Source organism: Galeopterus variegatus, unplaced genomic scaffold (assembly GCF_000696425.1).
Source record: "Galeopterus variegatus unplaced genomic scaffold, G_variegatus-3.0.2 Scaffold146, whole genome shotgun sequence".
In the NCBI taxonomy this organism is placed as follows: domain Eukaryota; kingdom Metazoa; phylum Chordata; class Mammalia; order Dermoptera; family Cynocephalidae; genus Galeopterus; species Galeopterus variegatus.
The window spans coordinates 741,084-764,779 of NW_007726257.1; the positions used below are offsets into that span (position 1 = coordinate 741,084).

At 41.1% G+C, this 23,696-nt stretch overlaps 1 protein-coding gene across 1 annotated transcript in view; it reads right to left on the reverse strand.

The window, feature by feature from the left end:
• Positions 1-23,696, reverse strand: part of BCL2 (B-cell CLL/lymphoma 2) — a 175,782-nt gene that overhangs the window by 149,846 nt on the left and 2,240 nt on the right. The window contains exon 3 of the mRNA XM_008591242.1: positions 23,351-23,696. This exon is cut by the window's right edge and continues 27 nt beyond it. Within this exon, the coding sequence (XP_008589464.1) occupies positions 23,351-23,696 (346 nt within the window). The remainder of the gene's footprint in view (positions 1-23,350) is intronic.

Sequence of the window (23,696 nt, forward strand, 5' to 3'; positions counted from 1 at the left end):
TGTGTATGTGTTGGGGTGGTGTATGTGTGAGTGTGGGTTGGAAGGGGTATATTCCTGGACAAGGGAACAACAGGCCCCCAAAAGAGCATGTTGTGTCAGGAGGACCCTGGACATTTGGGATATGCATGGGTGTGTGTTCAGGGGCTAGAGGAAAATAGGTATGTATAGGAATACCGTGACCAGTTTTTCTCCAGTACACACACCAACACAGAGCGAAGTAGGATCAAACTGTAGCTAGACTTTGAAAAGTCCATTTCAGGGCCGGCCCGGTGGTGCACTGGAGAGTGTGCCGCTTGGGAGCGAGGCGGCGCTCCCGCCGAGGGTTCGGATCCCATGTGGAGACCGGTTCCCGCTCACTGGCTGAGCGCGGTGCGGGCGCAGCACCGGGGGTTGCGATCCCGTTGCCGGTCCCCGGTGCAGGCGCAACACCGAGGGTTGCGATCCCATTACCGGTCAGTAAAAAAAAAAAAAAAGAAAAGAAAAGTCCATTTCAAAATTTAAAGCAAGATTTCAAAATGGAAAATGCTTTAATAGATCACGTAAATTTATGAAAACACTTCCTCACCCTGCTCCTGATCTTTTACAGGTACCAAAGGTACATCTTTAGGCCTTGTTTAAGAACTAGCTGGCTACCAGAGATCTTCACTTCTATGCCTTTTTTTTTTTTTTTTTTTTTCAAATCTAGCATCTCCTTTCCACGTGATGCACTATGCTTAGAGCTGGCAAAGCAAAAGCCTGTCATTCTTAAAACATGAAGAGAATAATTCAGCACCTTTTTTGTGATCACAGAGAATGCAATTAATACTTTGGCTGCCTTGGTATGTAGACCAAACCTTCTGCCACAGAGTTTTGCAATGCTGTTGTCTAGGGCAGCTCTGCCAATCTTTTCATTCCGACAGAAACGGCGCCAGGCTCCTCAGTGCTAAGCAAAGTATAATGAGGCGGAAGAGGCGGCTGGAACCCTCAGCGAGGGGTGTGCTCTCGGGATGGTTACCTAAAAACACAAAGCTATTCAAGATCCAATGGTTTTTGACTCCCTGCATTTATGAAAACCAATTAAAATAATGTCTTTAAAAAGAACAAGTAGTTAAAATCTTATGTCATTCATCCAGGGCCCCAAAGATTTTTAATTCATAGCAAGTGTAAATAAGACTGAGAAAATAGTTCTAGACAGAGAACAAGCAGTGATTTACTAAGGCATATGATCAGTGTGGGGAAATTATTACCTGCATAAAATGAGACTCTAAATACAGGAGATAAGAAATGATTATAACTCATAGAAAGTGTAGGGATAAGAAGAACAAGGGTATACATGTTTTTAGATATTACACTACAACCTGTGGGCACCAGCTACAGCTGTAAAGTAATCTCAGACCCAGCCTGTGTCTCAGGCAAGGCCAAGTGGATGGTCCAGGCAAATGATCTCATTTACCAGGGATCTCAGTGTCCCAAGTATGTTAGACAACAGAAAGAACAGCAGTAAGCCCAAAACCTCAATGCTGTAATTGATAGCTTATTACCACTATCCTTGCTGATTCTGTGGCCTTCAAAACCCATAGAATCACAAAATGTTAGTGAGAGACCCTCTCACCCACCCCTGTCATCTGCAGATCAAGAAATGGAAGTTCAGAAAAGTATGTGACATGTTCTCAACAAAACGAGGTGACAAATGTTGAAGGTGATGGATACACTAACCACCCTGATATGATCATTGCACACTGTATAAATGTACCCAAATATCACATTGTACTCCATAAATATATACAATTATCATGGGTCAATTAAGAAAAAATAAAAAGAAAAAGGTGATGGATACACTAACCACCCTGATATGATCATTGCACACTGTATAAATGTACCCAAATATCACATTGTACTCCATAAATATATACAATTATCATGGGTCAATTAAGAAAAAATAAAAAGAAAAAAAAAAATTCCAGAGATAGCAGTAGGTTAGAGGTTACCAGAAGTGGGGGAGAAAGAATAATGGAAGTTATTGCTTAATGGGTACAGAGTTTATGTTCAGGATGATGAAAAAGTTTTGGAAATAGAGATAGTGGTTACACAGCATGGTGGATGTAATTAATTCCATGCAATTGTCTGTTCTAACATGCTTAAAATGGAAATTCTTGTGTTATATATGGCTTACCACAATAAAAAAAGAAAAGTATGTGACATGCCCAAACAGCAAGGAGGAGGACACAACCCAAGGCCCCTTCCCTAAGTGCCCTCAGCTATGACACAGATCTCACCTGCCACATCTGCCTCCTATCCTTGGCCTTGACAGCTTCTCTCCTATTCCCTTGAACTGTGCCTCCCCACCCTTTGTCCTAAGCCATGCCCCATATTGGGTGACTTCCTGGATCTGATCCCTTACTCCTTTGGTCCAGGGGACCTGCCTTGTCTTTCCATCCCGTCAATAACTAAAACCAGTCTCAGGACTTTCCAACTGGTGGGATCCACCAACCTGCATCATGCTGCCATAGATCTGACATGGCAGTAGCTGACTTCTAACAGAAGAAAGCATCTATTGTGGTGGCGACATGCCTGCCACCCTGACCCTGATGGGCCTAAAAATTCAACAGGAATTGTACCTTTAGATTGAATATCACCTACAACCTTTGATTAATGTGTTGTATTAGCCAGCTGCAGGAGATGTTTGTGTACATTTATATACACATGCACACATAAATACTTCTTGATGGACTGTATTATCAACACGCATGGAATGAATAAATGTTTGGATATATGTATACTGTGATCACGAAAAATCATTAGGATAAGAGGAGAAATAAAGGACTTTGAAAAAGCATTAATCTGTGTTGACCTTTTCCTGTTCCCAAAAACCTTAGTCTTGGCTTTGTGGGCTGCCGAGAGAAAGCTACTGCTCATGATGAAATTCCATCACGTGTCTGTTGGTGGTGTGAGCCACCCCTTCCCAAACCCTCTCTAACCTGCCTCACTGCAGACTTGCCCTGCCTCTTAAGTATTTGCTTCTAAAAGCCCAGGGACACTGCTGAAAACAGATGAGCACGTGTCCCTGGGACCCATATTACTGCAAAATCATTTGCATTCTGTTGAACAAATTTGCATAAAATTGGAGCCAAGAGAGCTTGGCTGGGTTTCCAGGCCGGCACTCTTCCTCCATGCTGCTATGGCCACCACTATTAATCATCATTTACGAGGCTGGTAGAGCGAGACAGACCCCCAATTAGAATCAGCATAAAAATGGAATCTCTTCCCTCTACTGACATGAAAATCAGTGTCCTCTGGGGTATATGCGTGAAGGAACTTTTGAGATGTAATCTGGCTGCTGCATCCTTTGTTATGACAAGAGTTTATTTTACATGACTCTGACCTATGGCATGAAAACACAGCTCCAGTTGAGGTTGTAATGATCCGTGACAGCACACACACCTGAATGCTGAGGAGCTCAGATTCCGGCCCATGGGCCATCTGGGAAACCACATTTGCCACCCTTCATTCCAGAAAGCCATAGGCTTCCATTCCCAAGGCAATGTTTACCCTAGAGGATCCCCTGTCCGTTTAGCCAGGTATGTTGAGGGCAGACTCCAGGTAGGTGCAGCTAACTGCCTCTAAATGCACACACTCGTCTCTTGCTCTGGACCAAGGGATAAACGAGTTAAACTACAGCGAGGCCCAACCTCCAAAGGGCAAATGAACAAGGTAAATTATACAACGGACAAGGCCAAGGGTGGAAGGAAAAACACACAGAAAACAATTTAATATTATTTTACATCTTGTTATTTTTATCTCAACTGCCTTGCTCTTTCTAGCACTATTCCCCATAGAAATTCCATTTTCATTACAAAACTGGTTTCTGATGCCAGAGAAAAGGCTGTGGTGCTGTTATCACTGCCATTGTTGTTTCTCCTGAGGTCATCTGTGATGGTATGTCTGCACGAGATAAATGGTTTCCTAAACAGGCTTCTCTGCATCCTGCCGCTGGGTATGTTTGCCCCGAGTCATCACTTCTGGGGCCTTGATACCAGGAGCATCCTGGAAACTCCAAAAGTAGAGAGGCAACAGAGCTCGGTAATTAAGAGCACCAAGTACTCCGAGACTGCACGGGTTCGAATTTTAGCACAACCAAAGCAGCTGTAATTAGTCACCTCTCTAAGCCTTAGCGTCCTCATCTGCAAGACAAGGATAAAAACCGCACACAAAAACCTCCCCGGACTATTGTAAGACAGAAATGCCTTAACATAGGCAGAACGTGTAGAAGACGTCAAGCATGGAGTACACGCCACAGAAATATCCGCTTTATTATTGTCATGAGTATAACTGGGGTGTCCCTTTAACACTTGCTAGGGCTACTTGTAATGTCTAAACAGCCAGCTGTCCATTAATTCAGTCACTCAGTCAATATTTATTGAGCACCTACTATAGGCCTGTCTTGTGCTATTCAGTGATGATCAAATTACATCCATATTCCTCAACTCCTGTGCACAACCTTGTTGATTCTACCTTAGAAATGCCTTGTAAATTTGCCCCATCCTGGCTGTCTCCACTGCCCACGTCTTCACTTGGACACCTGCCCCATCTTCCCATCTGGCCTCCCTGCTGCCCTCTCTACCCACCAACATGCTGCTGCCAGCAGTATTCTCTTCAACAAAAAGCTGGTCATATGACTCACTACCCTGCAAGGAACCGTCACGGGCTTTCCATTGCATGACAGATTGCATCTGAACTCTTCAGTGTGGCACACAGAGCCATAGAGAGTCAGCCTTGCTGTCTTCCCAGCGTCATCTCCTCTCTGTCCACCCCAAGCCCCTACGTTCTGGTCACTCTGACCTTTTCGCCATTCCCAAGCTTGCCTGGCCCTTCAATCACTCTGTTTATTTGCAATATGGTACCCTTTCACATTTTCCACAAGGTAATCTCTTTTCCTTTTTTTCTTTTTAAGCAAGCTCTTACTTACCCTCCAAGACCCAGGCCAAATGGCCTCTGTGATGCCATCCTTAACTTTCCCAGGAAAAAAATCACTGGGCTGGATATATCTGATTGTGCATCTATCTCCCCCAAGAGACTTCCCTCCACAGGGCCAGAGATCATGTCCAGAAACCTAATAGGCACGAGAATGTTGAATGACCACATTCTACTGTACAGTGGTTTCAAAATGAAGTCATGAGGCAGCCCCTCTGAGTGAGGGCGTTGCAAACCAGCTCCTACACAAGCCACACTATGCATCCTGCAGCAAGGGAGGCCAGCAAGTCCAAATAGGAGCACCATTTCATTTATGCACAGTCATTCAGAGACAGTGATACAGCAAAAACTCCCGCCGAAATAACATCCATACCCACTTGAGTCAAGTTGCTACTAATTCTCTCCTCTAAAAAAGTGAGGTAGGAGAAGAAAAAGAACGTAAGGGATAAGCAAATGCCATGTAAAGGTCTCTTAGTTGATTTGGGTTTTTTTTACATTGCTATTGCTCTACTTCCTCTCTTTCACTACATTGTGGAATGAATCATTTCACATAAAGTGAGTTTTTCAGATGACTGAAGCCTAAACTTTTAAGAAACTTTAACCATTTGGAATGAAGATATTTCTGCAACTTATTACCCACTTACCTTGAACTCTTCAACTGTTCCTATGGAAAATAACCCTGTCTTGATGACTAAGCAGAATCATTAGGAGTAACTAAGATTATCATGTGCTACAATCCAGCCATAACCTCAAGGGCTGTTGAGATCTCGTTACTGCCTGCCCCACACAGAAGAGCCCCCAGATGGCTGTTTTTTAGTTCCTGAGCTGGTTTTTTTTTTTTCCCCCTTTTTGTCTTTTTTCGTGACCGGTAACGGGATCGCAACCCTTGGTATTACTGCCTGCCCCACACAGAAGAGCCCCAGATGGCTGTTTTTTAGTTCCTGAGCTGGTTTTTTTTTTCCCCCTTTTTGTCTTTTTTCGTGACCGGTAACGGGATCGCAACCCTTGGTGTCGCGCCCGTACCACGACCGGCAATGAGATCGCAGCCCTCGGTGTCGCGCCCGCACCATGCTCAACCAGTGAGCGGACCGGTCTCTATATGGGATCCGAACCCTCAGCGGGAGCGCCACTGCACTCCCAAGCGCCGCACTCAACCGAATGCGCCACCGGGCCGGCCCCCTGAGCTGGTTTTAATAACATTTTTGTCTTCTTCCTTGTTGTCAGACTCTAAAATAATTTTTTCTAATAATTTGCAGGCCTCCATTACCTCTATTGCACTCCCAAGCGCCGCACTCAACCGAATGCGCCACCGGGCCGGCCCCCTGAGCTGGTTTTAATAACATTTTTGTCTTCCTCCTTGTTGTCAGACTCTAAAATAATTTTTTCTAATAATTTGCAGGCCTCCATTACCTCTATTGCCGACTAAATTCTAATTTAATATATTTGCTGTTTTTATTGGCTGGGGAAAAAAACAATAACCATTCTTGTGAGAAAATGTCTTTTAAAGAAAAAACAAAAGCAAATTGAATGGGATATTATTCAGCCTTAAAAAGGAATGAAATTCTAAAAGAAAAAAGGAATGAAATTCTGACACATGCTATGAGGGTGAGCTTTGAAAATATTATGTTAGGCAAAATAAACTAGACACGAAAGGATAAATGTATGATTCCACTTATATGAGGTACCTAGAAGAGTCAAATTCATAGGGACAGAAAGTAGAATAGTGGTTACCTGGGGCTGGGGGAAGAAAAGAGGGGCGTTAGTGTTTAGTGGGTAGAGTTTCAGTTTGGTGTGATGAAAAGGTTCTGGATATGGATGGTGATAATGTCTGCACCACAATAACAATGTGCACATTTAAAAATGGTAAATTTTATTTGACATAAATTTTACCACACACACATACTGCATACATAGGTATGTATTTTTTTAAAGCAAACAAGTTAAGAATGAAGGCTGAGCTCTTATGAGTAATGGGTGTGAACGTTAGCATGTGAACTTTGTGACATCCTTCTGCACAGAAGGGGTTGAAATTCCTTCCTAGTTCCTAGCTGTGTTTAGGGTCATCATCCCCAAACATGCTCTGAAGCAGTTAATGCACTTTGCAGTCATGAAGGTCTTTTACTCCCAAATTACAGTACTGGTAACAAATAGGCTCTCCTTACTTTTTGGTGGACATTATGGATAATAGCAAAGAAAACTGAGGCATGGGAAGGACAGGGCTTTTTCCTTTTCAGTGGGAAACTAGAGAGCCTGTCCAGAGCACAGGATCCAGATCTCCTCTTGCCTTGTCCTGAGATCCAGCTCTCTAACTAGGAGGTCACATATAAAGCTGTTAAAAGAACAAAGATACTGATTATCTGAATTCATTAGGATTTGAAGGATTTGCAAAAATACATAAAGCAGGCTTTTAAACATTACACTGTTGGGTTATAGTTTATAAATTAAACATCTTAGATTACATTGGACCAACATTTTTAAAGCAGTCTGGTCCATAAAAGAAAGAGGAAATAGTTGGTGGCTTGTTCGACTAACACAGAGTCCAGAGTTTGGAAAGCCTGGTATTGAACTCTGCCTTGCTTAATGAAAGGTTACTATTGTCCCCTTGCCCGAATATAATTTCCCTTCCTTTTTTGCTTCTTTATGAAATACCATGAAGTTCTACTCTAAAAAAGCCATAACATGTTGTGCCTGGGAAAAATGTTTTTTTATTTATATATGCTTTATTAAACAAACCACTTAAAACACTAGCTTTTTTTCCCTTCTGAATTAGTTACAGATTTTGCACATGAACTTAAAGCTAGTTAAATATTCCATCTATATGTGTTTAATAATACAAAGAGAGAGAGAGACATTAACACGAAAGCAGGAAAAAAGGTTTAATAAGGAAGCATAAGAGTTTCCTATCTTGTCAGAATTTTAATGTTTAAGTTTCTTTTAAGAAAGTAGTTTCCTGGCCCACGCTGAAACTCCCTTAGCCTTGCAAATCAACACAAAGGCATCCTGTTCAAATGTTATTATGGAAACACTGTGCTGTTCTAGGCCAAATGTATCCAAATTAAACGAGGCGGATGGAAATAACTCTCCCTTGATACACAGTGGTTGCTCAAGGTGGGTTTGTTTATGAGTAGATTAAAATTTACAGCTAAATATAAAAACAGATACATCATCATCTTGTAAACTTGAATAACATGTCATTCCGCCTCTGGATTCTGGAAAAAACACTAAGGTCATTCCTAAAATAAGAACGGCGAAGGGATGAAGATCACACCAGAGGTAAAACCACAGAGTTTTCCCACCTTTTTATTAAGGCATTAGGCAGGTTACAATTTGACAGTGAGATCATTCCTCTGGAACCAGGAAAGCACTGTGGGTTTGTTATTCCAACACACACTCTGACCCCTGACAGAGCTTCTGAATCAGGTGTCTGGTCTTGGTATGAAGCAGTGATAACTACTTATTTTTCAAAGGCTATTTATACAGACTCTTGGAGTCAAAGGGGAGAGAGAGAAAAGTTTCAGTTTTTTAACTATAAAAGAACTTGAAAAAATCCAGGTCGTGAGAAAGATTTCCTAGTTACTAAAACAAAGATAACTAATTGGTGTTCTACAGAAACCAAAAAGTCACATGTATCAAGTTGTTCTTTTTAATAGGTTTCTGTTTTCTTTTTTTCATTTTTTTTATTGTTTTAATTTTTAAAAATTTCTTTAAATTCCAGAGGACATTTATTATCATTTTGGTTGCTTAAATAAAGGATCTGGCTTTTGCCTCTTACTAAGTGAAGTTACTTGACTTTGCAGAATCTGTTTCCTCATCTATAATTCCACTTCCTACCCTCAGGGGGAGGTTATTGAGGTTAAATAATCTCCTGTCCATAAAAGTGTTAAACCTAGGGTCTGGCACATATTGGGATTTAATAAATGCTAGTTTTCTTCCTTCCTCCTGGCTTTCGGTGACTAAGGCCAATAACCAATGTTGTGATAAATGGAAATGGGGGAAATGAGAAGGAAGTATATAAGGAAAAAAATGTTCCAAACATGTTAGCCCAAAAGAGTAGAAGTCTCTTTAATTCAATATTGTGCATAGTAACTCATTTTAAACTGATCGAAGGGCTACACTATACTAATGAATATATTAATTTTCAGGTAGGACACTATTTTCAGCTGCTAATGCAGAAAACCCATTAAACCTCCTCTGTATAAATTGCAATACTGCTAGAAGAACCTCAAAGCCTAATGTTAAGAAGTTAATATTGCCTTATCAGCACCCCAGTATCACATTGCCATTTCCTTTACCTTGTAGCCTTTCTAACATATTGTTATTTGTTTACCTTTTACTGTTCTGACTTCCCCACGACGTTGGATTCACCAGATATGAGAGACAGTACTTGACATCAAGTTTTCAGTTATAGCTCCAGCCCTCTAGACTTGTCCTTGGCACATAGTAAGCTCTTTATAAATATTTGTTGAATGAATGAAGTTGAACAACATGCCCTTTAACACTGTGGAAACCTACTGACAAAGACTCCACCATTTTTTTCCATTTTCCAAATTCAATAAACACTCACCAAACTTTCGTTTGGTCACCCAAATAGAAGCGCCCAATTTACAAAGTAAACAATAACAAAGTTGCTACTTAGATACCTACAATCAAAACCAATCATCTCTGTCCATGTAATTCCACTTTCCCCTTGTTGAAAGGGGCCGTGTCACAGAACTATGTCATCGATGAGAGATAGAGAACTCTTGCATCAACCTCACCACAGTCCCTTTAGTGGCAGGTGCACGTCCAAGCCCACCAGCTCACAGGCACATCCTCACAGGGTCTTACGCTAATGCATGGGCATCAAACACCCCTCTGCTGCCAGCCTAAAAAACTCTTCAAAAGCTGAATCAAAGGAGGGACAATAACCAGAAACAAATGACTACATTTTAATTTTCCTTAAAATTTTTGAATAGAAAGCAGTACAGGATACTATTTTTCAAAATTAAGGATATTTGATACAGGTTCTATTAAGAGTCTAGTGTCTTTATGAAAAACATACCCAGAGAAGCAGCACAGGATGAAGAAATATCTCCTGGGCTCCAAAGCCTGGGAATGAATACAAGCTCCTCCTTTGCTTACTGGCTCTCATGAAGCTTTGTTAGCCAAAGTTTTCTCTTCACAGGGGAATAAACAAATAACAGAAAGTGTGTGGGGAGAGGAAGGCAGGGAGAAGGTGGAACATGAAACCTGCCTTGCTTAGGATTGTTGTGTAGATCAAATGGGCCAACAAATAGGGAATTCCTTTGGAAACTTTGATATCCTACAGAAAGGCAACATACCACCATAATTTCTTTCACCTGGAGGAAAATTCTATGAAAACTGCCTCTGATAATTGAATTCTTCCTTCAAACACACTTTCATTAACCGGTTGTTAGTGAAGATTTATTACAATGTCGATTCTAACAAAATAACGTTTTCAATCAAGCAGTGTTAATTTTAAGAGAATGTGAAATAAGAAAACAAAAAAATACTCGTATATAACCAGAATAAAGACCACATTCTTTTTAAATGATTACAGGAAAAAAACCACTGTAGTGGGAGAAAAAAGAAGTGACATTTTGAAGCATTCAGTCAGTCAATATATCTTCCTAAAAATCTCTTCCTTCCTGTCCTCATCATTGCACAGAGCTATCAATCTCTTGCCGTTCCTACTACCGTCCCTCTAGGTCAGGCACGTGGTCTCCTGCTCATTTACTGAAACACCCTCCTACCTGGTCATGGACTTCTCCCCAGTCTCATTAACTGTCTGAAGTGGAGTCAGAGTGACCTCTCTGGAATTAGCCCTTTCAGAATGGCACATCGCCAGCATCATCTTTCTGACCCACCCACGTGCACTCCCCACTGCAGCCAGGCTGGACTCCAGTTCCCGCAACCCACCGTGTGGTCTCTTGCCTCTGGCCTTTGTTCCAGAAGTTCTGTCTGCTGGCCACACTTTGCTCCTCCCACCACTTCAGTAGGTTAACTCCTGCCCATCCTTCAGGCTTCAGTCCACTTCCTGGGAAGACTGTCTTTTTTTTGTTTTGGCTGGTTGGTATGAGGATCCGGATCTTTGACCTTGGTGTTACAAGACTGCACTCTAACCGAGTTAACCTGCCAGCCCATGGGAAGACTTTCTTGATGCTAATAAATGCCCCTGCTGTTGTCTTCCTTCTCTCAGAGCTCCAAGCATGCTCTGCTGCAGTTGCTGTTGAATGACCCCCACTGCCCTTAGACCGTAAGACATGCCTATCTTGCCCCCATTCCCACTTCTCCAGGGCCAGGGTCAATCCCAAAAATATGTGTTATGAACAAATAACTGATCTCTTGTTCTGTCTGTTTTAATCATACGATGGACAGCAAAAAAACACAGAGATGCAAATGGGTCCTTAACAGTAACAACGAGAACATTCCTTTTCAATATCCTGCCATGCCAAACAGGTAGAGAGGTTTTAAGAAAGAGTCAAGTGACCCAACTGATATTATATTTCCCCTAAATTCTCCATATTTTAAAACTACTAATTTACTCATGGATCATGACCTTTAAATATTCCCCTACAAAAGGTATCTTTGAATTCCAATGACATGTACTTTCATCAGTGAATTTTTAATTGTGCCAAATATTAAACGCTCACATTAACCAGACAAAGCGTATTTAGCTACTGATTTGCAGTGACAGCTTGTGTTATTCTCACACACAGGCCAAGCATGAAATAGAAAACTAATAACCCCTTAACTGTATTCTCAAAGTATCATTTATGGGAAAGAAAACTACATTCAAAGAAAACTTGTGCAATGGCTGTCATTTTTTTCCCCGGAGCCGCAAGCTGTTACAAAGCAGGGGAGCTCATTTTCTCACGGATATGGACAAGCTCAAGAATCCCACTGTCACTGGATGTATTCATTAAGAAGGAATCTGGCAGCAGCACAGGGGACAGATACTTTGGAGAACAGGCCAATTATCTGGGTGTCCTTTATAATTTGAAGTTTCTGAATTCACTCATAGATAAGCCACTTGAAGAGCGGCTGGCAGTGGGAACATGATGTGCAGATGGCCACCGAAGAAACAAGAGGGAGGAAAGGAGGATGGGAGAGAGAAGAGAACTGGCTTGTGGTTTCATTCATGGGGACAAATCTGTAAGATGACACATCCATCATTTAAAAAGCCCCTGGAGAAGTATGGTCAAGCTTCATTACAAGTAAACAAATCATACAATCTTTCTCAAACAGATGACGAGTGATGAGCAACAATGCTTTGAATTTGCTTCACGCCAAAGGATGAGGTTTCTCGAAATATAAATTCCACCAGTTCTTAAAACCACAGATAGCCTGTGATGCTGCTTGAACCAGAACAGAAGACTTAGCCAAACGCTGCCAGACCAATAGTTTGATCTGAGACAGTCCTGGTGGTCTTGATGGCCGGTGTCTTTGGAAATGAAATCTTAGATTCTCTCACCCCTGGGGATGCTGAGTTGTACTGACTTCCACCTTTAATTGGCTGCTTGTTTTTGTGAAAGAAAAACTTAGGATCATCTGTTCTTGTGGGTTTGATGCTGCAGTTCTTTTTATATTGAGTTACAACACTGACCAGTATTAAAATCCACCTTGCTGCCACTGAGAACCATGGCCAAGTGCTACTTTTTTTAATGATAAGGTGATGAATAATCTCAGACATCAAGTCCTTCACAGTCCGGGGTAGGCTTGAGATATGAAACACAAAGAATGAGAACAACTAGGCACATATATGTAGACTGTGTGTGTACAACCTTTGTATAAGCAGACATAATGTGACAACCAGCAGGCTGGTGTCTAATATTAGCAGTAAGGACCAGTAAATGTTGAATGTTTAATATAAAGCAAAATGTAGAAGATTTCTCTTTAGGTATGAATGACATTTTTTCAATTCAATGAAAAGGATGAAATCAAAGCACTTAATAGGTATTTTTCCTTTTTCATTTGTATTAAATATTAATGAACCTATAGGATGAGACATTTGGGACACACACACAAATACTATAATAAGAGAAGTGGGAGAACATTAGCTGGCTAGGATGAATTAGATGCCCAAAGTGTCTCTAAATATAATCATTTTATTAATTAGTTCACTCAATAAGCAATCACTGTGTGTGCGCACTACCTATGCTAGGTGTCAGGCTGAACTTTTTTTTTTTTAAATGATATCCTCCCCCCCTTTTTTTTTTCCACATTCTAAGATGTTGTGGAACAGTTGGGAGGGGGGAAGAGGAGTGGGATAGGGTGGAAAGAGGAGGAGGGGGGGCAGAGTTGAGACCCATGGCATCCCCCTCATTCCAGCTGGGGAGCCCAGAGGGCTTCCGGTGGCAGCTAGGTCGTGGCTGGGCTAGATGTGAATTATGAGGGGCATGGCTGAGGCCCTTGGCTCCACACCACCCTAGCTTGGGATCCCGGGGCACCTCTGGTGGCCTCTTGGTGGTCATTGCTGGGCTGATGTGGATGTCAGGGGTACATGGTTGAGGCCCCCAGCCCTCCCCCTATCCTGGCTTGGGAGCCTGGGGGCTTCTGGTCCTTCTAGGTTTTACTGGTGATGAACCGAGACCTTTACTGGTTAATATCTCTCATCTGTGGGGGTTTTGTTTTTTCTTTCAGTTCTGTGTTGGATTTTTCACTATTCCCACCACTTAAACTCTGCATTGGAACTAATTTGCTGTCCTTTGCTTATTCTAAAATGGGGGAACTTCCTGTGGGAACTAGCACTGGAGCCCTGTGGTTGAGCTAAATCGCTGTGTTGCTGCTGATTCTCTGGGGAAGGCTTTTTGTGCAGCTCAGGTTTTAATTGTTGACCTTGTAAGCACTTCCAGGTCTTGTGAGGTCCAGTACACCTAGGTTGTGTGGAAACTCTGGTCTCGGCCTGAGTCTTTTCAGCAAACTGTTTCTGCTACAGTTCTATATTCCTGACCAGTCTCCACTGAGCGGGCCTGTGCTGACTGGGGAGCAGAACAGCCGTGCTTGCTGTGCCCCAATGTTCCCCTGGTGGGCCTGTCTCCCCCACTGCCCACTCTCCAAACACTTCCCATGGGGCAGGCCATATGCTGGTCCCTTGTGATGACTCACTGGCCTCTGAGTGGCTCCTTTTTCAGTCATCTGTGGCCCCTCACTCCTATGTGGGTCCACGGGAACCCTGTCAGTGGTCTTGCTACCAAGGCCCTGCTCTCCCCTGCAGTCTCCAAGCAACTTCATATGAAGGGCACAGCTGTGGCTTTTGCCAGCTCTTGCTCCATGTGCTTGATGTGTTCAGGGCTTGAAACGGTCAGAATGGACCTTTCTTTCTCTCATCATGGCTTCTCCTGCCTTCATGAATGCTGTAGGTCTCTTCTCTTCTTCCCCTGAGCTGTAGCAGCCCCAGCTTGGCTGTTGTTGCTTTTTAATAGTTGTAAATTGGTTGATTGTGGGAGAGAGAGTGATGCTCCGGGTTGAATTTAATAGGAGAAATATTTCATTAAATGAGGAAGTTTGGGTGAAGGAGGACAGTGATGCTCCGGGTTGAATTTAATAGGAGAAATATTTCATTAAATGAGGAAGTTTGGGTGAAGGAGGACACCTTGATTTTGTAAAACACAGAGCCACAAATGGAGAGTACTATTAGGATATTTGGAACAACACAAATTTGACTCAAGTTGAGTTATTTTTTGCATTGGCAAACTGGTAGTGGGAAGCCAAGCTCTGAACAGTAAACCTTCAAGTTAATCACCTTAACCCAATCCATAGAAGTCCATAGAGGACTTCTGAGGAGAGATGTTGTGCAAACAGCAATAATAAAAGAAGGTAGAATCTGCAGTAGCAGTTAGGACAACTTTGGGAAATAAAAGAAAAAGGGAAATCCACATGGTTTGGGAAAAGGCATATTATTTACATTGCAGACTCAGTTTCTCTCTTGAACTGCAGATCCTGATGTCCAACTGCTGGCTGAGCATTTCCATTTGGACATTCTATTGGAAGCTGAAGTTGAAAATGTCCAAAGTTAAATTCATCACTTTTACCTCACAAAACAGTAACTGTTCTTATCTTTTCCTTTCTGTCTGAAAGACAGTATCAGTTTTTGAGCCAGCTGGGATGAAACTTGAGTCCTCTGATTCTTTCCCTCCCTCATCGTCACATTCAGTCTGCTGTCAGTCCTTTGGTTCTCCTTCTGCAGTGTTCCCCACACCTGTCTCAGCTTCTCCTTTCCCCACTCCTCCACGGGGGTCAGCCCTCCTATGTGGTCTCCCCCTGTTCAGCCTCAATCATTGTCAACCTTCCTCAAACCCACACATCCCACTGTGTCTCAGAATCCTTTCAACATCAGTTTATTGCCTACCAAGTTAGACACAAACCTCTTAGTTTAGGATCTAGTGATCAGTTCTTGAACCACAGTCTTACCTCATAAGAGTCCCCTATGCCCAGTCAAGTCAGACTCTTCACAATTCCCCAAACACACCTCATATATCCCCAACTGCTTTGACTCCTCCGATTCCTGCTACCTGAAATGCCCTTTCCCTACCTGTTCTCCAAAGCTTGTCTCAAAATTATCTCCTGTTGAAACTCTTCCGGGTACCCGTCTAGCTGGATCGGAGCTCTCTGTCTGCTAAAGATTGTCAAGGATTACAGCAATTTACATACTTGTCTTAGTCCCCTATGGGTTGGTAGACCCCTTGAAGGCAAAGGTTTTTCCCTTAACTAAAACACCGAGCATAGAGCTTCTCACATAGTAGGGCCTTAATAAATGTTTTTTTCAACAAAAAAAGTTAGTGTGAATGTTTTCCTAAATAACCCGAGTGGGTTGGTAGACCCCTTGAAGGCAAAGGTTTTTCCCTTAACTAAAACACCGAGCATAGAGCTTCTCACATAGTAGAGCCTTAATAAATGTTTTTTTCAACAAAAAAAGTTAGTGTGAATGTTTTCCTAAATAACCCGATCCTTATAACTCTTTCCATTTCCATCGCTGCCCTGGTTACTAGGAACTCAGGGTTAAATTTTGTGGACAATTGCTCATTTTCCTCAGTTAAGATTTCTTCAAATCATTTTCTTCTTGTACTGTCACTTCAACATTTAGAAAGTTCATCTGTCTTACTGTACTTATAATTTTGTCATAAAATACCTCAAAACTTCCTATGTTTTCAGTGTTTAAAAGAAAAACAAAATGCTGGCAGAATCCATAAAGGAAATGACTAGAAGATAGCCTTGGAATTTTAGACCAGAAGTGCCAGTACTACCATCCTTTATGGATTTGCTTTTTTCTTTCAAAGAGAGAACAAATCAATATTTAATGCTGATATAATTTGTAATTAATCATATCCCTATCTTAACTGTAAGAAGGATATATATACACATACACACACTCATATATACATAAACATATATATAAATGTATGTATCAGACAGGCAGTGAATTAAGAGGACTGAGTATTTGTCCCAAAGTCTCAGAAAATTCTAACGCAGCTGAGAGGTATATTTGGCTACAATTCAATTTCAGAGTTAATACATAGATACAACATTCGTTGTGTTGCAAAGCAGAAGAAATCTTAGTTATCTGCTAAGGAGAGCTGGAAGAAGTCAAGAAAAGACAACCTGCAACACTGATCCCTTGTTTGGTGCATCACGCATTAAAATGTATAAACTCTCCATACTCTTTTACAGCTTAACTGTCTTTTCTATAGTAAAAAATAGAGAAACATAGTAATTGGAACTGTCACAAGAAAAGATGTATTAGTCTCAATGGAAAAAAATCTCCCTTGAAAAATTAAAACTTCACTTGACACATGGACTCTCGGGTTATTTTGGGGAGACATAATAAAGAGCAGAGTGGAGTCAGTCATAAGCTTCTGACTCATTATGTTGAAGCCCCAGAGAGCTGATTATTAACTAAAAATGGAATATGGTTCGATCCCTGAAACTCTGAAGGCAAAACAAGCAGCAGAATGGAAACGTAGATTTTCCCAGTATAGAGTTTCCCATCGAAGTGTGTGCTCCACGTGCAGTGCAGAAGGGAAGGTGCCTTCCATAGTTAACCACCTCAGAATGTGATTGGTCGCCAAGAAATCACCCAAGTAGCTCACAGCATATTGCTACAAATAGCCACATCAGCATGTCAGGGAGATTCCCTTTCTACCATGCTTAAGAGGGTGTTTGGGGAAGTAGTCTTTACATAAGCTATTTTAGTTCAGTTTGTCAAAATTTGTCTAAGGCTCAAGTATAACCCCACTACAATTTTGCACCACAGGGACTGGAGTAAGTAAAAATTTTGCCAGCAGATGCTATCTTTTCTCTGCACAGGGTTGGAATTTATGATCTCTGGAGAGAATTTTTACTTGCCCAGCTGCCTAAAGCAAAATTAGAGAGGGGGTTATACTCTAGCTCTGGTTAGATCCCCATTTCTGCTCCCTCTCACGGGTATCTAGGCATATTGCTATTTTCTTCTGGTGAATCCTACCTTTCACACGTTGGAATGTATCAAGGAGCTAGCTAGGCTTGTGAGGTCTTCCTCCGGTGGAATGACAGGCAGGTAGGGGATGGTCGGGGGGTGGTGCTACCTATAACAAAGCCTAGTTTGGCTTTGGAAAGACAGGAATAATCATTTAATCCTCATTCTCACTGAAAGACAGGTGGGTTTATCTTTTGTCTGACAAATAAAAGAGCAGAGAAATAGTCCTAGCACTATAAAATTGGGCATATATCAGAACAAGTGGCAACCTACAAAAATACTTTTAAAAATGAAAACAATTTTGTTGAAATTTTACAGTCTCCATGTAAAGAAAAAGGACTACAAGCTCAAGAAGTCAGAAGGCAAACACCTGCTCTTTAGAAACATAAATGTGACAGTGGACTATGAATTTCTGTTAACAGCATTTTAGAAGAGAAGTATCTTGACGAATAGAACAGTAGTATAACCGAACAACAAAACAAAACAAAATCTCTTTTTTTTCTCCCAAAGGAATAATCCCTGTTCTGGTTCAAAACCTACTTGTATTTTTCTGTACACAAGTATGAGTTATTTAAGAAAGATAGTTCTTCAGATTACCCTGTTCCAATAATTCTAATCAGAGCCTTGATTGTCTTTTACTCTGAAAGAAATAATAAAATACTTTAAGAATTGTAGACTTGGTGTAAAGTTCTCTTAATGTGCATAAAGAGTGTTTAGTGGGTTAATATTTGACAAACGGAATGCCCCTGCCTTTCAGTTATCTTAAGCAGATGTGTGTTATATAGCGTTTTTAAAATGATCTACATTTTACCCCCTATTTAAATTAGGCCTAATGCATACATGAACAGCCATATGGTGAGAAACAACTTTTTAAGACAAAGACTGAAGTCTATACAAGGTAACACACACTTAAGTTATTTTCTTTTCCCCTCTAAGTCTCAGAGTCTACAATCACTCTTATTGGGGCACACGGTAACCATAAGTTTATTAAGACACCTACAACACTAGCCTGTTCGCCAGGGCAGGGGCAAAGCTCTCCTTCTTGTGCCCCCAACCTAACCCAGGGCCGATGCACGTAAGATTTGCAATCACATGTCAAATAACTGCCACAGTCCCTGGCTGATTTTCATTATAAATCCTACTTAGGCATCAAACACTAATGCTGCTTGGACCAAACCATGAGGAATGAAAAAGAAACTTCATAGTGAAGTAAATTCCCTGAGTGGTCTCCTATATGTAATTGGGGGAAACGGTGACCAGATTGAGAGGTTACTGTTATACCTGAATAAGGTGATATTAGATTACCTTAAGAAGGTGTAACAGAACCTTTGAACCTCAAACATAATATATCTCTGGGGGAAAAAGAAAACTTTCTACTTGTACACTACAAAGACTGTGTTGTTTTCTAGCACAAATGCACTTCTGCTGAAATACGGCTTTGATAAACTTCTAAAACATGATGAGTGACCTTAGAAACGGATGGGTAGGTGTGCTGAGTGGGAGACACCACTGTTAACACACGCAGCACCCACACACTTGCTTATGAGCTGGCTTATCATCCCTCCAAAAAGCAGAATAGGACTGGGAGCCTAGATAAGTTAAAACTATACTGTAAGAATCTGGCTTGCTTTTTTTTTTTTTTTTTTTTTTTATCTGTGCCTTTCTGTTACCTGGTATGCTGCGTGGCCTAATGACATTTAAGCAATCTGAAATGCACCAGTTCAACCAAGGATTGCTAAAAAGAGCAATCAGTTCTCACTAGAAAGCACAACTAAAAGTAACAGGATGCACAAAAGAAAGCCATGTTTTCAACGACATTAAACAGCAACAAAGGCCCTAAAACAGAAAAGAGAACTGAGTGAATTATAACATTTAATGAAGGCCCAGAAATAGAATCACTCAACAGCACATGGTTGAAAACTCCAGGAGCAATAATGTATTTTTTTCCTACCAAATAAATTATTGAAAGGGGTCATGTGATTCCTAGCAGGCAGAAAGATGCACTTTCCGAAGGAAAGTTCATCATTAAATACATTATTTAAGACTGGATCATCTTCATGCTATTTTTAATCTTATCATTTTGCTGCCAAAATTGGCCATACGCAGCTGATACTAAGCCACTAGAAAAACGACGCTCTTTCACATAATTTGTACACTGGCATGAGAACGGTATTGCTTTCCAGCTAATCAAATGTTGTGCTGGATGTGAACAGCATTCAGAAAAGAAACAGCTTGGCGACTAATAAAAAGGAAGCTGACCTCTACTGAGTGTGGAGAAGTAAGTTCCTATCTTCCTAAACCATCACCACAAAAAAAAAAAAAAAAAAAAGAATAAAGCCAAACAATCTCCTACAATCTCTCATTTGAATCATCTCATTCTTCTAGTGGTCTACATTGCATTCTCTCCTAAGACATGAAGCTGAGTGTCATCACATTTCTCAGTTTGAGAGGGCACTAACAATTCTCACTCACCAACACCTTGCCCACATCTCAGCCCTTTGCTTGCAAGAGTCCCCATGTCTCAAAGCAGTCACAAGGTCACTGAACTCATTTAAAGAATTTAAACTGTGCATTACAAGGGGATAAAATAATAATGAATAGAGCTATTAAACGAACTAACTCTCTTCCCTTAATTGAAGTAGAAAAGCTATCTTACTTTAATGGGACCAGTGATGCTAATACAATTGTAAAATTACCATGAGAAACATTCTTAGGAAGACTGGGCATATAGTAATTTACCTACCATCTCTATTTCACTCTCATCTATTTCTTCCTAGGGTCAGATCACTTACAGTGGACATCTGGGAAATATTCAGTACTCCAGGTAATACTATGCACCTGGAAGACCACTGGAAAGGCACATTGCAAAATCCATCCCAGGTTATGATTCTTCCTAAAAGATGCCCCCAGGAATCAAGCATGGTAACCAATGACTCTACCTTTAACGTGCACACAAACCACAGATTCTGACTCTGTAGCTCTGGGGTGGAAGTCTGCATCTCTAAGAAGCTCTCAGGTTATGCACATGCAACTGGTCTGTGAGCTCCACTTTGAGCACAAGGCCTTTGACATTTTCTAGAACTGTTGCTTTCTTGCTGTTCCCTCTGTCCTGCCTTTCTCTGGATGCCACACACTGCCTTATTCAGACTCAGGAATAAAGCCATATTCCACTCTACACCCAATGAATTCTTTAGTCTTTATTTAAAATGTTGGCTTCTGGGACCACCTATCAGAGGCTAACCATTCCAAGGTCTTGCTTTCTCCATGTCATGGAACATGAAATACAAACAGTGTTCCTCAGTCTCAGAAGGTTCTGATTTCACAGCAGCAGCAAAGAAAAATAAGTGACTTCAAATCTAAAGCCTGGAGTGTTCAGTATAGCATTTAGTAGATGAGCTGATCCACTGAGCCCTGGCAACAGTGCAGGTTATTGTCGCATATCAAGAAAATATGCTAGCTCTCTTCTGAAACTTTACCATTGCTATTAAAACTACTTCACACTGTAAGATGCAACACGTTATTAGAGATGAAACCCTGACTGGAACAAATTTAAAGAAAAATCTGTCTGTGCCAAATGGCTAAAATAAAAATTTAGATTAACAAGGTACATTTGAAATGAGGCAAATCATTTATAACTCTGAAGTAGTACCACTTTTATTCCAAAGCGTCCACATATGATTGCATTTCTTGGTGTGTATATTTCTCTCTCTCTCTCTCTCTATATATATATAGATTTTTTTTTGCCAAATTCAAATTCCTTTGTTTTCTTATATAGTCATTCTATGTGTGTACTGAAAACTATTACACATTTTACTATCAGCCATTTGTGCTTCTGTATGATTTATTTTTACTATAAGAGATTTAGTCAAAAAACATGTTATCATGTTCTACAGTTTGCCATTGTGGTTTGGCATCATAAAACGTAGCCTCTACATTTATCAACCTCAGATACCTGTTGACCACAAAGATAGGCTCTATATGAAAACTCTATTTTAAAAGGAGGAAAAAGTGAACCTTCACTTAATAAGAAACCTCAGTTGTATGAGCCATTAATATACTGCAACTTAACAACAAAGACCAAGGTTATATCTCAATTTGTATTATAAAAGTGTCTCTGTTTCCCACCTTTTTATTAACTTACTTGATAGATGACAATTACTTTCTTAGATCTCTTTCAAATAGAAAGAAAAAATTTAAATATGACCTCTTTTCATAAAAATATAAAATAGCAAAATTAGTTTTACTTTGGCTTTAAAATGATCTTTATGGAATTTGGAAGTCCCCACCTCTTTGGTTATGGAGTTAAAAATCAAACCACCTACTTAACCAAACACTTAACAAAAATATTCTTTTCACTCTTTAGCAATTCTTCCAGAATTATCAAAGATCTCATAATGTGGGATCTCAACAAACAATTCACAAAGAGCATTTAAATTTTAGAGATTTAAATTGGGATATTTTAGTTCATTTTACTTTTAAATATTGAAAAATATTGTATCAATATTTTGCCATCTTTGGTCAAATAAGATCAGATGTTCATGTCAATCATCTACTTTTCTTGGCCTTTTCTGTTTTTGGCTTCTTAATATTAGCATACTTTGTAAAATGTAGTAAAAACATGTAATGTGCTTCTTGACAGCTAATCCACTTGCAGTCATTTCTAGGCTTTTTGCTCCTGTTAAGTCCTATAAAATAATAACATTAGTCATTCTCCCAAGAGACTATAAAAGGAAACACCGAATTGCATCCTTTTTCAAAGATAACTCTTTAGATTAAAACAAAAAGTCTAAAAAAAGACTCCAGACAAGAATTACTACTTTTTCATATATTAATCATTTTAGATATAAGATGTAGGTCTTAATTGTAATACTTGAGTCTTAGGATTTGCACCCCTCCCCCAGAGAATCACAGAAAAGTAGAACTGTATGGTAAAATGATGGAAACACACAGTACCAGACAAAATCATCTCACAGGTGTTCTTCAAAGGTACAGGTATCAATCACTGCAACTAAAGTCAGGGCATGAGAGAATCCACAGTTAAGAATAAATTCTTCTGCACTTTCAATAGATACGCTAGATGCAAGATTTTTCAGCAGAGGCCACAAAATTATGCAGATTCTAAGTGGTGAAAAGTAAAAGATACTAAAATTCCAGTAAACTTTTAAATCATACACAAGTTACAGAACACAAAGTATGCAGCCAATGCAAATTCTGTCACCGATAAGATAAAGCATCCACAGCCCAGTGTTCATCAAGACATGCAGTCATGCCACTGGGAATATGGCACACACTGTAGATTCAAGGCCATGAACTTTTGGAAAGTCAACTTACCTCTTTAAAAACACAGCTAAGTTTTCCAGGGAAGGGAGTTATACTGGTTTTCCTCTTTGGGAAAATTCTACCAACAGAGTCAGAAAAAGCATGCCCTATGGTCCTCTGATGGAGTCTCTTCTTCTAAGTGGGTGGTTCTCAAATTTTAGTATACTGAAGAATCCCCCAGGGGAGCTTGTTTAAGATGCAGAATTGTCAGAACCCAATCCTTAGGGGTCTGGCTCATAAGTAGTCTCTGAAACCTCCGATCTCAAGAAGCTACTCAGGCCAGGTAACTGTGACACTGGGAACCCCTGGACCCCAAGTTTGAGAAATACTGAAGGAATACCATTTATCACAAAATCCTACCAGATCGAAAATGCTGGATCTTTGAACCTCAACGGCTGGCAAGCAAATTGAACACTTTTGGCGGGAAGGAGTTATCACAGTCGGGTTGGCAGGGAGCGCTTTGTCCGAAGATGAGGGAGGGAAGTAGGGAGTCCACAAACCTGCTTTTATTTCACTGGCCCAACAGCCTCCCTCCCCTTGCCCCAGGAGTCCAGCCACACTCCAACCACCGCACCTCAGACCTGATACCTCGAGCTCAGACTCACATTCAACCAGACATGCACCTACCCAGCCTCCGTTATCCTGGATCCAGGTATGCAGGTGCCGGTTCAGGTACTCAGTCATCCACAGGGCGATGTTGTCCACCAGGGGTGACATCTCCCGGTTGACGCTCTCCACACACATGACCCCACCGAACTCAAAGAAGGCCACAATCCTCCCCCAGTTCACCCCATCCCTGAAGAGCTCCTCCACCACCGTGGCAAAGCGTCCCCTCGCGGTGAAGGGCGTCAGGTGCAGCTGGCTAGACATCTCGGCGAAGTCGCGGCGGTAGCGACGGGAGAAGTCATCGCCGGCCTGGCGAAGGGTCAGGTGGACCACAGGTGGCACCGGGCTGAGCGCAGGCCCCGCGGCG